The sequence below is a fragment of the Azolla caroliniana genome, unplaced genomic scaffold (assembly GCF_043228905.1).
Source record: "Azolla caroliniana isolate FFs.n. ecotype wild unplaced genomic scaffold, voAzoCaro1.0.p SCAF_17, whole genome shotgun sequence".
NCBI lineage: Eukaryota > Viridiplantae > Streptophyta > Polypodiopsida > Salviniales > Salviniaceae > Azolla > Azolla caroliniana.
Genome location: NW_028230452.1, coordinates 698,365 through 719,387, shown reverse-complemented (window position 1 = coordinate 719,387; position 21,023 = coordinate 698,365). Strand labels below are relative to the sequence as shown.

Here is a 21,023-nt window from a genome sequence, read left to right as displayed (position 1 = left end):
TAGCTTTGAATTGTTTCAGGCTTTGAATTATTATGAGTAAAGAAAAGCGCCATACCTTCTTATTATAAACAATCCTGTGACTCACTCCATTCTTCGTGTAGATAAAGACAGAAAAGCAGAACCCGATCAATCCATGTCCACCCCAAAGAAGATTTTTCAGTTTATATGCCATTGGGAAGTGAAACCGCCTTGCAGTTCAGCATGAAGTGAAACCGTTGGGGACAGTCCACTTCATCTTATGGGTTTGGGACTGTTTCAGATATATTAATTGAGAGCCTGCACATAGACCAGTCCTTCACATTCAACTCGGACAGCATCTTGTCTTTTGTGCATAGACCAGTCCTTCACATTCAATATGACAGAATTCTATCATCTCATAATGTTGAACAGTGTTGTGGCTGTTGATCTTTCATTAAGCTCCTTAAAACTTGATGTTCCTATGTGAGACATGAAATCTTCCTTCACCGGTGGAAAGCATCATAAATATGCAACATTGACCTTCAACTATAGCATTCAATTCGGACAGCATCTTGTCTTTTGTGCATGAGGAGTGTTTTGTCACAGGATCTAACCATTGTCAACAATATATGAGCACACGGAAGCCTATAAGCATCATCACCTGCCTGCAAGAGGCCAATATTTCCAAATTATCCAAAAGGTAAGATATCAAGCATAACCATAAATTGAGAGGGATTATATAAAGAGAAATAACTCGTTATATTATGATCCATTATAACAATGCAAAATGACAAAATTTTATTCTCTTTTGAAAAATAACGAATACCTCTCAATAAGCAGCTCAATCTTACCTGAAAGGAATCAGCTTCAGAGTATGGCGCTGAATGCTGCTAATGTATCAAGCCCAAGTGGATTGTTCACATAAATGCAATGACACGACATGCTTCCTTCACATCTGAGGCACTTTTAAGCACAAAGCTGCATTCCTCAATACGACTATATGGAATTGAAGCAGTAAGCCGCTCATAAGAAATTCATAAACCATCTTTTATGTGAGAACCTAAGTAATATTCTTATGAAGGTTTCAAGGTTTCAGAAAGTTCCTGACATAGCAGACTTAAATAACTTTCATAATTCAGAGTATTAACTTTCATGGCCTGGAGGTGAGGTAAATCAGTGTAATTATTCCAACCGATGTGGCCAAAGTTGTGCGTTGTTTCTGGTTCGGAATGTTCAGCAATTATTTCCTGAATGAACAGAATATTCAGTTAAAATTATTTATGAGTTCCATTTGGAGATCTGTTAAAAAGGATGGACATAGAAAAACTCACCAAACAAACTCCATGGCATGCTTTTCTAATAAGAGCATACAAGAATTTCTGTTCGTCGAAGTCTAAAGTTCGATCTTTCCCATCATAAAACATAATACGGTCGTTGGAAACGTCATGTGCATGACCCAGAGAATGCAGCATGATCATGCCATACTTCTTGAGGAGAAGATTCAAGTGTCTCGCATTGATCATGGCTTCAGATGAAATGATATTTTCGAGAGACTGATCAATATGTACTGGTAAGTTTAGAAAGTTTTCTGCCACATCATCTTTTGCCCAACATCTTATTAGACCAGAGCCATCATCTGTGAAGACACATTTCTCTCTTTTAATTAGTGCATACACCTGGTTCAAATACCACTTAACAGCAGGGTTATTATCTAAACCCACTTAAAAACAGCAGAGGAAAACACCATGAAAATGGTAGAAGCAGCCACTAAATAATGTTAAAAACATCTATGGCCCATAGAAACACTGAGATAAACCATAAAAGACAGCATGCACTCCTGGTGAAACACAGAAGACCACATGAGAAAACCTGCAGAAACATAAAAAGCAGCGATAGCTGCTCGAGTGACCACATTATGCTAAATGAATATTTCTAGAAGTCATGGATAGTATATTGCAACATGATCTCAACAAATGACACATCTTAGCTAAAATCTTATAGAGTTTATTGGATACAGTGTCCATTTGATGAAAATTTTCTACCAGTCATGAGTAATATCTTGCAACCACACATGTTAACTAAAATCTTATAGCTTCCCATAAAGACGCATAGCAAAAGGACCCTTGGGAATAAGTGCCTTGTTCGTGCACACTAGATCTAAACAATTTAATGTTTTGTTTACACAAGGTGCAAAATAATGCGAAACTGAAAGGACTTGAATTTTCCCTTGAATCAAAAACAATATTACTGTAGGGCATGATTATGCTCTCTTCTTTGATTAGTTTTAGTCATTAGAAATTAGATCAGGTAGCGCACCAAACACGTACAGTAAAAAGGAAAGGGATACAAAGGGTAGAGCAAAGATATTTGAACAAACCTATAGTAAAGAACATATATGAAACTCTATAATTTATGCTTTGAACAGTGCTGTATTCTCCTTTACAATCCAAAGCTTCGTTCCTTTCAAAAAGAATCCACTCCACAGACACCATCTGCTAGTCATGTTACTTAAGTCAGTGAACAAAAAAATCTGACCATGGAAAGTTACAAGAAATGCATTAAGTGATTTTAAAGGTGTTTAATCTGGTTGGTAAACTGTGCACATATGTAACTCATGCCAAATCTCACTTCTGAGACATCTCCTCAACAGTTTTGTGTTACAGTACCTTTGATTATATCGCAAAATACAAAGTTTGTACACATCTAAGAGTTTTCAGGTTAGCTCTAACTGAGTTTACACACATTCTAGGGTTTTCAGCTTACATCTAACCCAATATTCCCAAACATTGCTACAAGTCTTCAATCACCAGTGAACCTTCATACAGGCTTTTGAAATTACATCATTAGTTATTGGCTATGGTGTGTCTCTTCAGCAGCTGGAATATTTGATGCTCTGGCCCTTCATATAGGCTTTTTCCTTTAACATATCTATTCACCAGCTGGAGTTAATAGATTTCAGTAGTGCTTGCCAAGTTTGTGATTACTTGTATGTCAAGTATGAAATGCAAAGCAGAATTCTGCATTTTTCATTTTTATCATCAAATTAGAAGAAAACCTACCTGGCATTGGATTTTAAGCAAATTGGGAACATGATCACTTCGGAACATAGCATCAATCTTCATCGAATTCACTTGTTGCATCACATTATGTGTAAGAGCAGTAGCATTGTGCAATATCAATGTCCCATCTAGTGCCATGTAGCTGTCCAAGGAAATGCTATCAACTACAACTAATGTAGATGAAATACAATTGAGAATCATCTCTCCATCAGCAGATCTGCAAATAATGAAGAAAAACTTTTGCTGGAGAACTACAAATCTGAGCTTTTTATTTAATGAGATTAAAGGAATAAAGCTTACAGCTGCAAAAGAACCCGATGCAGTGTCACAACTGCTGTTGGTCCAAATCCAGGAGGAAGAATATGATAATCAGGATCAAGTTTGACTTTTACCTATATATACATTGAATTCTCAATGCATATTTAAAAACAAAATGAAAACAGACATTAACGATAAATTCCCATACCAATGATGAGCTATTTACATCCCTCACTAGAAGCATCTTGGAGAAGCTCTCATGATGATTACTTGTCGAAAAACCACCGTTTATGAATGGAAATGGTTCAATTCTTTCAATCACACCAATAAAGGAAATTAAAGAACCCTTCAAAAGTCTAGATTGCTCTATGTGCTCTTCAGTGCTATGATAAATTCCACTGTAACATATCTTCCGTTCGAGTACCTCACTGACAGATAACACTGGAGAAATATTTTTCCTCACATCTTCTAGGATAGAATCAAAACCCTGCTTAAGAGATAATGGAACCTTTAAAATAATATCAACCAATGGCAACTCTGATGCTTCAAGGGGAGACACCTGCAGAAGGTGATTGGGACATGATAAATTAGTAATCCTTGAACCGCAATTTCGTTTCAAATAAATCTTTACTTCAATTATATTTGAACAGAGATGATCCTTACCGAATATTGTCATCTTGAAAACTCAATGATTGAGAAGAAAGAGAGTGAAGAAGAACATAAAGGAAACCTTCCTTCTCATTCTCTAACTCTTTTAAAAAGGCCGAGATATAAGACATTCTCATTCTCATTAAAGACATCTATGAATTGTTACAACAAAGTAATTGGGAGTTCTTCCCAAATACCATTTTCGCAGATCTTCTTGCATCTAGTCCTTCCCATATACCATTTTCTTCATATTTCTATGATTTCTCATATTTTATCTACAGAGGGCTTAATCACCTGAAATCTGGCGTGGGAGGTTAGTGACATAAGTCATGCAAAGCCACCAAAAAGGACTCAAGAGTAGTGATCCATGGGATGAGCTGTAAATTCGTAACCAGCAACTCGTTCCAGTTTAGAAAGCAAGGGACAAGTGATATTTTTGAACATTACAAGAGAAATGATTCCAGCTGTAAATACAACAAATACATTTATTAAATTACACAAGTGAGAATATGCGGCAGGTAAGAAGCCAAAAGATATGACAGACTTTGAATCTGCTCCAGGTTATCAGTTTGAATCCGATAACTGGTACGGACGTGTCTAAATTGGGTAGGCCCATTCTGAATCTGAAGGAATGGGAAGTTAGCACTTCTTCTCTTTGGGGACACGTATAGGTTAGTGGTCAGAGTGTCAAATTGTGATATTGAAAGTACGGGTTAGAACTTAGAACCCTGTTACTCGCCAATTGAGTATAGAAACCAGAAACTCTATACTCATGCAGATGGGGTTCAATCACCTAAGATTCGTGAGGAAGACCGAATGTGCAATACACAATAGGCGGAAACAGAAAACCGCAAATGCACAGAATACACAGTTTTACGTGGAAATCCTAAATGGGAAAAACCATAGGAACAGAGATCCACTATACATGGGAGAATACAAAGGAGACAGTATACAACACTCTCTCTATACAGAGTGTATCAGCCATGCAGGGCTCTTGGCGTCTGAGCTCACACAGCTATGGCGGATCGCGAGGTGGAACCGCTGGGGTTCTGGACTAGAAGGATAGAAGGATTTAGTGCAACACGTACAACACAAGCAAAATTCACATATAAGACGAGTAGACGAGAGAAAACGTTCCTTTAGTGCATAAGAAAATATATTCTTTTATAATTCGAGAATCTTGTTACAACGAGTTGGAGATGAAAATGAGCGATAAAATTTTTAAAGGAGCCAACAACCATATAAGGAGTGGTCCAATATGAATATGAGCAATTATTCTTGAAAGGAAGGAACCAACAACCATGTAAGGAGTGGTCCGATATCAATATGAGAGATTATTCTTGAAAGGAAGGAGCCAACAACCATGTAAGGAGTGGTCTGATATCAATATCAGAGATTATTCTTGGAAGGAAGGAGTCAACAACCATGTAAGGAGTGGTCCCATATCAATATGAGAGAGATCTCTTACCCCAAGGAATGGGAGAGAAAAGAAGAAGGAAAAGAAAAAATAAAATAAAATAAACCTAGAGGGAAAAAATGGAACATATATCGAGCTCTTTGTTGATCCTCTTTCCCAATGTTACTTTGCATGTCCACTTTTAGTTACATGGCCTCTACTTTTAGTTGCATGCTTCCATTTTTTGTTGCATGCCTTTTACTTTTAGTTGCATGGCCTTGGCTTTTAGTTGCATGCGACCGTCCGTATAATTCAGCCGAATGACCCAATCATCCATAAAGTTTAGCCCATGCGCAATCCGTACGTGCGTCGCAACCAAACCGTAGACGCGTCCGCGCGCAAAAGTCCCAACTGCGTAGTGTATGCACGCACGCACGCGCGCATCCCGACCGCACCGTGTACACATCCGCACACGCGCGTCCTGACCGCACCATGTACGCATCCGCGCGCTCGTCCGCACACACGCATCCCACGAGGCCGTGCACACGTACGCCCGAAAACGTCCACGCGCCAATGCATACGCGTGTACGCCCGAAGTGTCCACACGGTCGTGCACACGCGTACGCCAGAAACGTCCACACGGCCGTGCACACGCGCGTATGCCCGAAGCGTGCACACGGCCGTGCACACGCGTGTACGTCCGAAACGTGCACACCACACAGTGTAGCGCAAGTCACCTTGAACATTGTGTGCTCCACACATTGATATAATGAATATGTTTTGGTTTCCCTTATATATCCTGGGTTCCAATGTTGTCCTATCTATGTGGGATAGCTCACAGTTTTGTCTTTTCTTTTTTTTCTTCAAACTTCACACTCACATAACTCGATACTTGTTTATCCGTTTCATGCGTAGTAAAATACGTTATGAAACTCTTGAAGACATCTATCTTTCCATACGAATACATTAAGCTAATCTTAAATAATTGTTTTACTAGTTTTCATATCGTGTGTGAAAAACCACACGACATCGGCACGACTAGTCGGCTTCCCCTTGTCTTCTACTGTCGGCTCAATCCGACCAGTCGGCTTCTCCCATTGGAGAGACATATTCCTAACACGTGCTACGTGTGAATCTTACATCTTCAACTATGTTGGTTCGTTGCCATAAAGTGAAATGGAATACCTGATGAAATCCTATAACAGTACCCTTTCGGCTTTTGGTTCACTACCTATATTTCCTTTTCTCAGCAGTGTGATGATATGTATAGCCATACACCCAACACTGTTGTTTCTGATCTACTGCTCTCCACAATATGCCAGGAACTTTGATGCTTTGTTTTGACTGGCATAATTTACAAATGAGGCGAAGTACAAAAGAACCCTGAAGTTCATGCACACAGTTTTTCATTAGCCTTTGCACACAGTTTAAGTCTGATTGCCTCCAGGCAGTAGCTTAGATTGATTTCATCAATTTATTTTCTTAACAAATAAACCCTCTTGTTTCTCAACTTGAGTTCAAATTAAACATTTCCTTCGGGATTTCTATCCTTTACAAAAATGGGGTGCTATGCACACATTGAGCAACACATGTGGCCAGAGGATACCTGAATATCAGAGGTATACTCAACCACCATGCTTAAAAAACGGTTGCCTGTATCCACTGTTACCACCGCACAAGGTGGTAAGCATTCCATGAGATAATATTGACCAATCTTAATACCCTACAAAAAAAAATCAAGTATTAACACCAATATTTACAACCTCACAGTTGGTCTGTTGCCATAAGGTGAAATAGAATACCTGATGAAATCCAAAATCCCTATTCCTGAACTGAAGTAGTACCCTTTCAACTTTCGGTTCACTGCATATAATTCCTTTTCTAAGCACAGCGTGATGATGTGTATAGCCATACACTCCATAGTTTTGTTTCTGATCCACTGCTCTCCTCAATATGCCAGGAACTGTGGAGCTTTGTTTTGTCTGGCATAATCTAGATGCGGTGCAAAGTACACAAGAGCCCTGAAATTCATCTATTTTTTCATTACCTTTGAGCTGATGGAGCATGCACAGAGTATAAGGAAGTCTGACTGCCTCAAGACAGAAGCTTATATTGGTTTTATCTGTTGATTTTTCAAAAGACTTCACAAAAAGTAACTTATCAGAAATGTAAACAAAAATTATTGCAGCACACAATGACCCATAGAAGCCAAGAAAATTTACCTTGATCCTCAATGGATATTTATGCAAGACAAGTAGCATATAAAAGTTGCACGCATAATTTTTATCATCGTCTGTTATCTGTCTGCCCTCATTACTGCCTTTACTGAGCTTAATATTTTTCATATGTTGCATAATGTGCACCTCTTTGATGCGAAAAATTAAGTAGAATGACATTAACGTAAAAACTCCTATATTTCCTGTGGTTCCTTTGAGAATATTATGCCAAGACAGTGGAATGTCCTTGGTGGCAAATTTTCTATTAGTCAATGGCTTCACATAGCCTTCGATGATAAGATCATATATTGTAACCTGCATTGTACAAAAGATTACAGATCAGATCCATTTTAATGAAGATTACATATCCATTTCCATCAAAATACAGCTAAAATCAAAATGCATAAACATATGCCGTATTGTCCTTTTAGAGCTTCAGAAAACATGCATCTGTTGATTCATTTATTGAATCTAAGACAACCTCATTAAACTATGGAAGCTGGAGCAAGTTGAAGTATTCTGTACTTTTTCCTAAAAAGGAAAAAAGACTCACAAGGAAAGTCCAGAAACATACAAAACCATCTCCCATGATTAAGTTACAAAGCCACCCACAAAGTGCATCTCCCATGATTCAGTTACAAAGCCACCCACAGAGTGCATAAACTCCACAATGCTGGCTACTCTTGCATACAACCAAGAGGCTGACCAAGAGTTCTTCTGCGCATATTTGCCTCAATATCCTTTTAATAGAGCCTGAGGCTCTTCCTATGATGTAATGTTCATCAAACGTACTATACACATTATGCTCCTAGGCATATTTATTGCAGCTCCCATTTTTGTGGCCAAACCCACTCTCATTATTACAAAATATGGTTCTTGTTTAGTTTTTTTTAAACTGCTGCTAGCCTCTTTGGTACCTTACTATTGTTCATAACAGTTTTCTCACATGGTACGAGAGTTGTAAGGTCTCTATAACCTCCACTCATAATGTTTTCTCCCATTCAACTCGGTTTTCATTCTGCAGCCAACCCTCTATTTCCTTTTATCAGTTTCCATCCTACAAAGAATGCTCACCAAACAGTAATATATAGTCCCACTTAATTTAGGTAGGAATAGGCAGCCCTTGCATCTAATTTCAACAATTCGTTTATAGCTTTAGACGAGGAATTCCGTGGCTTCCGCAGCCACTATATTCCGCCGTTCAACTTCCCAAACAATCTACTCTTGATGGAAACATCTATCTACATTTGTAATTGCATAGGTGACCTTGCTGCCAATCCTAAGACTAATTCTATTGTTTTATCATGAGCCCCCACAGATCCTGCAATTGACTCTTTTCGGGATACCAAACTATCTATCTTTGAGACAGGAAAGATGGTCATGCTTATGATTTCATGTTCTACAACAGAAATCCTCAACTCTATAGTCAATTTATTGGCAAAGATGACAAGATAGCTAAAGAGTTGTGAGACGCATTCCAATAAAGGTATCATAGAGCCAATTTGTCTCAAATGTTAGCTTTGGAGAGCCAATGTCTAAGTTTCTAATGCTTATAATTATGGAGTAGATCACAGATTTTGTCTCTCTCAAATGCAACTTCTTTCCTTATGAAGCAAGAGCAACAAAGAAGAGATTGTGCATCGCTTGATGACCAAGCTCCGAGAAAGATTAAAGGCATTTTATGACACAATTTCCCTTCTTCCCACTACTCCCTCTTCGAATATATTTGTAGGGGTGATACAAGATAAGGTTGTGAGGTGAACAAAATAACATGGATCATCCCACGTCTCTTTGTAGGAAGATTGCCCAGTATAAGACACATTTGATACACATGATTATCTCCATGTTCAGCAAGTTCTTTTGATGATGTAAGTGCCAACCTTGAATAACTTCATTTAGGGAATTGGCATAATGCCTCGATGATTATTGGGACTCCACCCATCTATGCCCAACACTAACCATACAACCAGAGAAACAGTATTCTTAGGCATCAGTGTTAAATCTTACTCTACGACTAGCTAAAACACATCCTCCTTGATGATTGGATTATGGATAGCGGTTGCACAAGTTATATGACTCATCACACTTGTATCTTGCCTGATATACAGCCACATAACTCACAAATATCTATTGGAGATATTCCAAGTCTTACGGCTTCCTGCATGGAAGTGTATTCTTGAGTTTTTTACCAAGTCGAAAACCAACTATGATTCAGAGTGTATTAAATATACCTTGCCTTTCAGCTAAACCACTCTCAGTTTCTCATATTACCAAACATGGTGTCTACTATGATAGCTCTAACTTGGAAGTGATTGAGCTAGAAATCCAAGTTTCTTGAGTATAGCAGCAATTCAAAGGCATCGATTATGGAACTCTCAAACTAAAACTGTCATTTAGATTCACCTAACAACTAAAGAACTATTCCAGAATTTGTTGTGGAGGTTCCAACTCCATCCTCTATTTCAGCCATCTAACCTTCATCCTCCTTCTATTTCAACTATTGAAAGCTCATCCTCTATGTCAACTTTCCCTATTCTTATCTCCTATTGCTAAGAACATAGCCCTTCACATCAACTTCCCCCATGGCTATGGAAAACACTTCATTATAAACATATTTCTGATGTTGATCATCAACATGCAGCCATGTCATTTACACCACTCACAAGAGCTCATAAATCCCAATGGCCTCAGAACGCATGCAACTTTGCAGTACTACGTAATGCACTACAAACACATAACCCTACTAAAGCAACAGAACTTGCTCTTCCTGAATGGAAGGCAACCATGGAGGTAGAGCTTCATTCTCTTGAGAGGAATCAGACATTGGAATTGGTCTTACGTCCTCATAAAAGACAAGTCATTGGTCTCAAATGCATATTCAAAACCAAATAGCATGTAGATGGTACAGTGGACGAACACAATGCTCGATTAGTTGCAAAACAGGTCTCCTATGTGGAAGGAGTGGACTATGAGGAGACATTTTCTCCCATAGTGAACTCTTTTGGGTAATACAAATCCATGACCATCTTAGAATTCCAAAAGCCACTCCTTGTTAAGTTCTCATTGATAGACAAAGTGCTTGTGCATTAGACAGAATTTTTCCTTCTATGGTAGAACAAGACACATTAAAGTTTGCCAATATTTTGTTAATGGGTTTGTTGCTACTCATTTCATCAGATTGAACTATTCTTCCACTAGAACTATAGGGTTGACCCCTTTACCAAGCCACATCCTAGGGACACTATTGATCAGCTCCTTAACTCAATGTAGGTGCACCTTCTAGAGTTGAGAGGCGGTGATGGAGGGTGAGTCCCAGAATTAATCTCTCCCTTCCACAATCTCACTCTCCTAGTTTCTCTCTCTATATTTACTTTATTCCAGCCTTTATTTCATTTGACTTTCTTAACCTGCCACTATTTCTGTTTACAAAACTCACTCTCAATTTTGCATTTAAAGGCATTGAGCCTCACTAAGAAACTTAGTTCTTGTTTAGTTTAATTTTAAGCTGGTATATATAAAAGTTTTCTCACGTGACCAGCACGTATACTACACTAGGTATGCTTTCTATAATCAACATAATTCACCACACAGAACATAATAATCTCAAGGTGTCAATATCATAACTGGACATAACTAAGTTTTTACCTGGCATAATTGTTGAAAGCATTCTGAGGTTTCTAGATCAGGAATAACCACATCTATTGCTCCTGTTGCATCAACCAATTGAAGTCTTCCGGAAACCTTAGAGAACTGCAATGACAGAAGATGCGAAGAAGGTTGCAAAAATAGGGACCTAAAAAGGATGTTGATTTGATAATCAAATATACAATAGTGGGCATAACTTATTAATCAAGAATAAATGAATCGATGCAAATTAGCATTGAAAAAGGTTATAAATAGACCTGTAAAAAGCCAATTAAAGCAACACCAATCATGTTGCTGGATAACACCCTCCTGAAAAAACTGTTCTGCAGCACTGGTGAGTGCTTTCCTTCCAATCTTTCCTTTTCTTGTTTCCATACATATGAGTTTTTGTCAAGCCACATAGTATGAATCTGTTTGCAAAAATTATCGATTGGAGGAACCTGCCAGCAAAAACAGGGCTTCAACTAAGCATAAAGTATTTTGGCAAAAACAAGCTGACAAGAACATGGAAATTTCATTAAAAATACTGTTTCAGCAACACATAAAACACTTTACTAAAAACAGCCTGACAAGTACAAGTAGGATTGATCATTTCCAGGTTTCACAAGGATCCTAGACTTAGAAATAATCATCTAAATGGCTTCCAGGTTTCCTTCATTCCATATTTTAGAATATACATATATGTGGGTGTGGGTGTGGGTGTGGGTGTGGGTGTGTGTGTATGTGTGGATACAAGTGTGGTGTATATGCGTAGCAAAACCTCTTTATTATATATCAGGGACTCAAAATAGCCCAATAAAACCAAGAAAGTTGCAAAGGTATGAAATATTTCTTGTTCGCAATGGTGAATAACAAAAAAACCAAAAGTTAACATAAAGACATCATTCAATTGTACAATATGAAATATTGAACCCAAGTGATTAAAGCAGACAGCCTATTGTTTGGTAAGACCAACACCTGCAATGTGAAGTGGTCACAATCAGATCCAGATAGCGAGCACGATGCACTGTGAGAAAAGAATTCACTGATGACATCCTACAAGTAGAAAAACAATGAATAAGTTTACAATAAGCAAGGTAAAAGAAATGATAATATTTATCAGCCTCTCAATTTAATTTATTTTTTAAAATCGGACTCACACGGAATTGGGAAGCATCAAAATTAAATACGCTTCTGATATAATTTTCTGCAATACCCCTGCTCTGATCAGCCAAATAATCAAGAACAGTTAATACTAGCATGAGTTGCAACAAGTTATAGTGAAATTAAAAGCAATAAGCCAGCTTCATTGGATCTTTGCACATATTGCTTCTCCTTCCACATAAAGATCTTTGGCAAGTATACTGTCACTTAAGAAGCCAAAATAGACTTAGACTGAACAAGAGATTAAATCAATGACAACCAAACAACAATATAAATGTATCTGAATTAGCAAAATTGCCTTAGAGCACAGTAGATATCATGAAATGTTTTTATACCTCTTGCTCCTTTTTCTACGGTACTTTACCTGAGAATACTCCTTATTGAACAATCAATCACGTCCTCTAAGAGTTTTGCTCTAAAGACTTGCATCTTCAGAATTAAGAACCCCATGGTTCCAACTCAACCACCACATACCCACGTGTTTTCACAACACAAATTTGGTAAGCCTGAAGGAAAAGAGGCCACAAGGTGTGTTGGTGGCTCAACAAACAGAAATCTTGAGAATGAAAAATGTTGCGGCACATAAGTTTGAAGAGATCATTGAAGTGTGGGCAATGCATTCAACAAGATCGTTGATATGATCAATCGATTTGACAACCAAAACATCCCCAAATTCCTCATGTTATACAATCACAAAAGGAAACAGAGAAGTATTTGTGAAGCAAGCAACATCAGTTGCTTTGGCCAAATAAAGCCAATGACTTTACAAAGTCAGATTGCGGAACTGTACATCCTCCACACCACTTGGGTAGCATTCAAGTGGGCATTGCTCAAGGAGTTCATCGACAAGTATGACTTAGTGCGACTTTGTCGAGGGGATTGAAGCGAAGGGAGGAAGATTATGGTGATGGCAGTGCTGAGGGAGTTGAGAAACGGTTTGGACAACTCCCAGTACTTGACCAACCTCTTCTTGGATTGGATAGGGTAATACTCTTACTGAAGGCAGTGGATGTGACAAATACAAGGGATTTGTGAACATTTGTTCAGGATGAAAACAGCCCCAATTGTCTCTTTAGAAATAGGGATGATGTGAAAACGGTGTGCCAGCAGTTAGAGGATGCCCAAAAATTGGAGCTGAGCCAAGCGAAGGGAATGTTATCCATCCAACAAGTCACCTATTGGAGTTGTGGCATATGTTTCCAAGAGGTCCTTAATTACATAGGTACTTTGAAATCTATAGTACATGGTTATAGCACATGGTTTTAGAATAGTTAAGGCTCTAGATACACCACTCATTAAAATGAGGAACTTTCTAACTAATGCACCAACCTTAAGCGTTTCACCTGAGCATGATTTAGATAGCGGTCAAATGCCAAAGCTTATAACAGGACAAGAGAGGCAACGATCCTCTAAGGAAGGTTGTGAGGGTTCTTTGGCCATACTATTGTCTAACCATACTATTGGCTCTAGATGTTGCTTTGTGACCATACTATTGTCTAACGATTTATCTGTCTCTTGATTTCTAGCAATAAGAGTTCCAAGGACCACTCGTATTCCTATGATGATGGCAAACACGGTGTTTTTATGATTCCAAATCCCAATGGCACAATTGGCATATCTTTCCTCCAGTTTGCGTGCATATTTGTGTGTCTCAATCTTTGGCTAACCTGAAGAGATCATGAGTTCACCAACAACACTACATATCACATAAGAAGGAAGTGTATCCAAATAGGGCCAGGAAGCATATCCAATAATGCAACAAGTGTAAACATCGGGACTTATCATGAACCATCTTCATACCAAGCGGCACTAGGGACATGACCCACATACACTACACAGCACAAAAGAGGGAAATGTATCTAAAAAGGGCCTCCAGGTAAATCCATCCTGCAACATTGTAAAAATAGAGACTTATAATGAACCATCTTCCAAATAAGTGGCACTAGGAGTCTGACCCGCATTCTTTCATTATCTAATTATGATATTCTATCAGTTTGGACCACTTTAAATCTATTCCCCTTTGGTCAAGTTCAAGCATAGACAATTCAAGCTATATCAGAACGAGGGTGGTGCATTTATATCTATGCCACTTTATTGGAACCATTCTCACATTTCAACATACCAAGAATATGTCCCTATACAACTAATCTTGAGTACCTTTGCTTTGGATATAAGTCTCTAATGCAAAAGTGTTTTAAGGTAAAGCATGATACTAGTAGAAAGGCAATCAGAGGTCCTAAGGTAGTACAGAATAATCTAAACCTCGTAGATAGCAAGTTGTGAGTTTAAGCATATTTTCATAGATCATGGAGAACAGGATAGTTAACTGTCGTTCACATCGACATATGTAGCCCAAACCCATTGTGATAGTCGAAGATAGCCATCAACCACTAGGGTAACACAACAAAGTTTCTCAATGGATAGCAACAGCGCATCTTATGTCCCATGACTGTAGCAAAATAACATCCACCGACCAACCAATTACATACACTCTTCTCAAAGTCCATGCCAACACGCCAAAAAGATCATACATCTCTAACAATCCTCTGGAAGCATTCATGCAACTGCCTAAAACGATTTAACCCGTAGCAATATCATAGTTCCATTTGTTAAACAACAGCCTCCACGCATTGGTTCCAGCATTTGCAAATGTCTTCAATATAGGGAAGGCTAGCATGATCTGAAGCATCGCCCATGTGATTGCCCTATTGATTTGCAACCTGGGAAGAAGCCATCATAGGGGCCAATTTATAATTTCACCATCCGAGTTCAAGGTTCTTTGAGGGTATATTGATGAGAGTTTGGAGAGTGAATTTATCCAACATTCAAGACCCCTATTGCTGCAGCCGACTTCATCGCTAAGAAGAAAGATGGTTCTTTGTCTGGTTGTGTTTTATCAAGGATTGAACAAGGTCATTGTTCAAAGTATATATGTTCAGAGAAGCTCCAGGTTCAAATGCATGTGCTTCATGATACCAAGGAGAGACTCCACGGGACTATGATCCCAATGGCTGCAATTCACAACATAGTTGCATCACCTTTTTCAGGGCACCGCAGTCTGAATCAAGAGGTTCTGGAATCATGTACAACAGCAGCTATACTCCTCAAGAGGGAACTTGTGTCGACGCTAGGTGCATCACACCAAACACACATCTTCCCTTTGACCAGAGCTCTTTCTTCTTTCTAAAACCATATGCCAGGGCTGGATTTTCATAAACACTTTCATTGACAAATCAGGTGAGAGTTGTGAAATCAGTTTTTGTTCATAAGAAAAGACTGTTGCAAATACATTGGATGCTAAAATGTCTAAAGAATAAAGAGCAATATGAAAGGATCAAGCATTAAAGGAGGAAGGAAATAGAAGGGATATAAAGTTAGATGTGTTTTTCAAATATAGAAAAAAGCAGTAAAAAAAGAAGCAGAAAAAAGCAAGGTGTGGATATGAAGCTTTAGGTAGAGAAAAAAGTTCATAACTTCTTCATCCGATATCCAAATTTCAAAAGAAAATATTCATAAAAAAGTTAACAACAAGAGCTTTCCAAAAAAGTCTTGTATGACAAAATTGGGCTGACAGAGGAGAAATAGTGATATAAAAAAACGCCTTCCATAACTCGAGGATATTTAAAAGAAAAGAAAAGAAAAAAGCAAGAATAACGCGACCAAAAACCTATAAATAGGAGGGTATTCTTAGCAATTAGGAAGGAGGAAGAATAGAAGGTCTACAAGAAGTGAGAAGAGACTTGGTAGAAGGGGGGAAGAAGGGAAGTCAATTTTTTGTTTAGAGTCATTGAAAGAAAAAAGTTCTATGTAGTTGAGTTTTTAGTTGGAGTCTACGAAGTTGGTATTGTTCTCCTAATGTTATAATATAACATTTCTTTCTCTTTCTTTTCTCTTCTCTATGTTTTTCTCTCTCTTCATCAGGAGTGATTGTCAAGCACTCCAAAGCTACTAGCACTCGTATATCATGATCTATGCACACTCTTCCTCTCCGACAGCCAATCTACATTAAAGACTGGCCACTCTCAAGGGCGACATAATGCACTGGCAGCAACCTAAATCATGACAAGCCCACTTGAACATCCACGATAACGGAAGACATTGAACAGGCTTACCACAAGTTGGATGTGGACACAATTACTGAGGTTCAACAACCTGGGTCCAGGTGGGAATAAAAGTGACCCAGCCACATAGAAGCCCATCCAGCAACTGCTCTCATTCCACCCAAAGGCGTTGAACTATCCAAGCTTGCCCCAACGCTACTACCCTGGCCCCCAAGGATGCCCAGTCTCCACCAATGCCTGATAAAGTTCCAGTGGATGAGGTGATCCCATCCATCACCAATTTGTCACTTCCAAATACTTTGCCATGGCATTTCTACCCCTTCTGTTTGCACACCTCAATTAGAGGTAATTCACTCTGCTAATCAATATCCACATATAACATGCGCAAAGAATCCCACTTCTACATGAATTTGCTATGACAAATTTAGAATCTGTAGGGCAGAAGACATAAAGATGGATGAAACCAATGATTATCGAACACACCTTTTTTGATCCCAATATTTCTTTCTCATTGTAGAAACATTCAAACTTCAATTTAAAGCTTGTTATTATCTGCAATGCCCTACAAAATTGACTTCCGCATATTTTAGACAAACATCTTGGATACTCATAAAGAAGAAACAAAGAATTCAAAACAAGGACCAGAAGTTCTACCTGAAGGCTGATAGGAAGGATAAGGACTCAATGAAGCGACCAAGACAACTTTGTACGTCCCATTTTCCAGCATATCTGAAAAAATGACCTCAAGACTAAAGATATAATCACGACGATGAGAGTCCCATACTTTTAAGGATGTTCCATCTATGTTATTCCTTTATTTTAATGTAGTCAAGAGTTCTTTGAGAGCTTCCAATATTTTTCATTAAACTCTTCATGAATTGCTATTTATTCTCTCTCTCAGCCCATTAGCACATAACTCTCATTTTTTTAAATGGATCTTCATTATCTCTTAACTATCTAATGTTATTTGTGTATTTAATAACATAACTAGTACTGTGTGAGAAAAGCTGTTAATAGCAGCAGCGGAAGACTTAAAACAAAATAGGCACAGCCAAGCTGTGAGAAGGCTGTTAGACAGCAGCAGAAAAAATGGTTGCAAAGAGTAGAGACACAGCCAAGGAATAGAGCTTGTTTTAAGTAGCAAAAAAGAAAATGAAAACTTATACAAAAGAGGCTGGTATAGCCTATTTATACAAAATTGGGGAATGTGGGTGAAATGGCTGTTTGGTAGTTAAGTGACTCTTGTACTACCAAACAGGTACAAAAAACTAGGAATATCTTGGAAAAGGTAGAAGAGAGAAAAGGCATTTAAAGCATTGCAGATTCTAGAGAGAGAAGGCATTTAAAGAGTTGCAGATTCTAGAGAGAGAAGAATCTAAGAAAAGAGAGAATGTAGTACAAAGATAATAAATATGAAAGAGAGTGCAGGGCTGGAGCTGCCACCCTCCAACATATTGGGCCCTATCATGATTCATATCAATGTCTTTTAAAAGAGCTTCCTAAATTTTTGACGTTTCAATCGCAATCCATTGACTGAATAAAAACAAACAAGCAATATAGTTGAATCTTACAAAGTTCTATAGGGAGAAAAACGAGTGACCACTACATGAGATACTGAACAGGTTGCCAGCAGGAGAGAACACTCGAAAGAGCTCTTCAATTTGAGAAAGTGAACATGATGGGCAGCAACCTATACCAGATTTACTGTTGAAATTTCAATAAGATACTTTGTACCATTCTAAAATTTAATGAACTTTCATTACTACCATTACAATATACATAGCACATCTCTTCCACATATCCTCAAAGGGTACAAATAAAGACCATAGAAGATTTGATAAAAAAATCTTTAAAATAAAGACCCATGCAGATATGAAAACTGATCAGCTTTTGAGCAGCTCAATTCTAATCATCCCAATACATCCTTACACAATACATAGAAGCATACACTAATTTTTAAAAAAGAAGTGTTTAATGCTGCTTACAGTTGCACCAACTCGTAGACCATGTACTTGAGACAGCGGCTGATGAATTAAGAGAAGCCAGATGCAACCATCTAGCTCCAATAATCTTCCTCTTATGAACATGTCAGTCACTACACCAATGTATGATGCCAAATGCTTACCCTTATACACATTCTGTTGGTTGTTATGTTTCCGCAAGAAATCACAATGGTCAGATCCCTGCATATTTGTAAATAAATCCATAGATAGCAACGAAACGATGCTAGTTCTTGTGGCTGCATAAGTGCTATATTTTGTCCGATTCCTTCCAGCCATGAGAATTTTTCTCCTCAAATCTGAGATAGAAACAAATCTGCCAGATAAGGCCAACAGTATCGGGCGCCAAGCTGCTGGTGACCCCGAAAAGTAAATATAGCATATACATCCCATCAATGTTTTAGGGTTTGTGCTGTTTGTGTTGGTTAGGATGCATTCCCTCGGTGTTACACAATTAAGTGTGGGATTACAAGCAGTTAACCCTACAAAGAAACCAAGAAGTGGTGCATCTAATGCTTTTGATGCACCCACATCCTTAATATCATCATCATTGTTGTTCTGATCTTTTATAATGCCTGCAGCAATTGTCGATAAAAAAAAAAAAAATCATTTGTACATCCTAGGTATCATCATACCATCTTTTTAAGTATCTACAACAGTGTCTGAAAAAGATACTCAAATTTAGTGCAATTTTCACATCCTTAATAACATCATTCTGATCTTTTAAAAGTATCTTTTGCAATGTACTACAAGAAATTAGAGTTCGGTGTTATTTACACTTGCACAATTCCAGAATCAGCTTACAAATTTGGAAGCTGCAGATACACATTTACAAACCAATTTAACTATGATGCAAAGGTATATGTTGATTGACCTATCTAAACTTTTTGATAAATGAAGGTCTACTTTACCTTTTGATAAAGTCATCTTCTTGTAGCGCTGATCAGATTCAGTCAATCCACACGTCTCCGCTCTAGAAAATGTATCATTCCCTCTTATTTCACCACAGGGAATAGCGAAAGGAGGACTGATGAATGTAATAAATCCAGTGAGAACTATACGATTTTTTCCTGTTTTCTTTTTCTGCTTAAAGGGAGGAGTTTCCATCACAAAGTTAGGCAAAGATGACAATTCATGATTCAAATAAATTGAGCATTCAGCTGAAGCTATTTCATCTATTACTTCAAATAATCTTATTTCTAAACAACCTCTTCCTCCATCTTTACATTCTCTTCCTTCTTTTCCTTTTCTCCCTCTTTCTCCTCTTCTTGGAATAAAAGACCACGACTTTATTTGTACGAGCTTTCCAAGAAACTGAGGATTGATCGCTTGCAGAATGCAACATATGGTATCAGAATCATCGGAGAATGCCAGGCAATCCAAATATGAACATTGTGATGAAGAATGAGAACTGGCGTTCCATAGCTGGATTCGCCCAACAAGCACTGATGGATTCTTTAATAAATCCAGGAGAATTTCTTTTGAAGCCGATGGCTGATTCTGCAGAACAATGAAGTTATAATTTTACTATCTTAGCACACAATTTTAGGGTTAGCTCATCCTATCAGATTTCGTTTTCAGCGTGAATCCTAGGTAAAAATATTTGCATTTGATTCCTCACAGAAAATTTGAAGGTCAGAACTCTATTTACGGTTTAATTCATGGTTTGATTCCAATCAGAAACTTATCGAGTATGATTCCTTGCACAGAACTCAAAGGATTGATAGCTAGCAAACAAAATCGGGGTTTAATTACGATCTGATTTTGCTAGAAATGACATTTCCGGTTTCATTACTACGAAAAAATAGGATATAATCACTAACAGAATGTTTTAGAGATTGATTCCCTGTTGAAAATCTTAGGTTTGGATTCCTAGACAAAATGTCCACGTCTTATTTTTACCAAAACAAATAGGATTGGACTCTAAGCACGAATTAGAGTTCGAATCCTAGCAAAAGAACTCGGATTGATTCCTGGCATAACAAAAGACGATAGCGGCACAAAAACAAAAACTTAGAGAAGGAGTTTCTTACCACGTCTGGCCGTTTTCGTTTTCGAGTAATGCGCTCTTCGACTGAATCTCCTTCCGGCGACTTTGACGATGGTGGTTGTTTCTGAGAAGAGTGGCAGTGGAAGGAGTGTGAAGAGAGAGGCGAGCGATGGCACAGGAGCTCCCTCACTGTGATCATGGTCTCCATCCCCGCGTCTCCTTCTTCGGATGAGATGAGGGCCTTGCGTTTCCCGCCAAAAGCAACGAAGAAAGAAGAAGATGCAGGCAGATAACAAAAGGAAAGAAGACGACTTGTGTATCTCTAATGATGATTAACAATCGGCAATGGTTCGGTTTGAACCGACCCGAACACGCTAAACCGCGGTTTAACGGTTTCAATGGCTCGGCTCGGTTCAAGTTTAGGTTTTTATTAACGGTTTCTTATTCTCACATTTTAGGAACATCTTAAAAAAAATTTAAATGAAATATTATAAATTTTTAAAAAATAAAATTTTGATCTATGTTGAAAACCGAAACCGGACCACGAAACCACGGTTTTTACGGTTTAATGGTTTAACGGTTTAGAAAATGTTTATCGGTTTGGTTTGGTTCAAGTTTCAAAAAAATTAAACGGTTTGGACCCTCTCAA

The 21,023-nt window shown here is 38.1% G+C and overlaps 2 protein-coding genes across 3 annotated transcripts in view; one reads left to right on the top strand and one right to left on the bottom strand.

The window, feature by feature from the left end:
• Positions 1 to 21,023, top strand: part of PKL (chromatin remodeling factor CHD3 (PICKLE)) — a 94,280-nt gene that overhangs the window by 11,656 nt on the left and 61,601 nt on the right. The gene's annotated exons all lie outside the window — the stretch shown is intronic.
• CTC1 (conserved telomere maintenance component 1) lies at positions 309 to 20,639 on the bottom strand. Of its 2 annotated transcripts, XM_087333054.1 has the most exons (21): positions 20,418 to 20,639; positions 19,296 to 19,884; positions 18,510 to 18,959; positions 18,370 to 18,440; positions 17,956 to 18,074; positions 17,039 to 17,113; positions 16,868 to 16,958; positions 12,320 to 12,382; positions 12,138 to 12,215; positions 11,438 to 11,620; positions 11,181 to 11,285; positions 7,542 to 7,850; positions 7,122 to 7,460; positions 6,926 to 7,042; positions 3,484 to 3,834; positions 3,318 to 3,409; positions 3,018 to 3,234; positions 2,336 to 2,450; positions 1,290 to 1,594; positions 810 to 1,205; positions 309 to 623 (listed from the first exon to the last, which is right to left on the bottom strand). In XM_087333054.1, the coding sequence occupies exons 1-20, from the start codon at positions 20,580 to 20,582 to the stop codon at positions 1,032 to 1,034; spliced, it is 4,008 nt and encodes a 1,335-aa protein (XP_087189180.1). In that variant the 5' UTR covers positions 20,583 to 20,639; the 3' UTR covers positions 309 to 623; positions 810 to 1,031. The 2 variants fall into 2 exon arrangements, with proteins under 2 accessions (XP_087189180.1, XP_087189179.1); XM_087333053.1 differs by having other exon boundaries at positions 16,868 to 16,946; positions 18,370 to 18,959.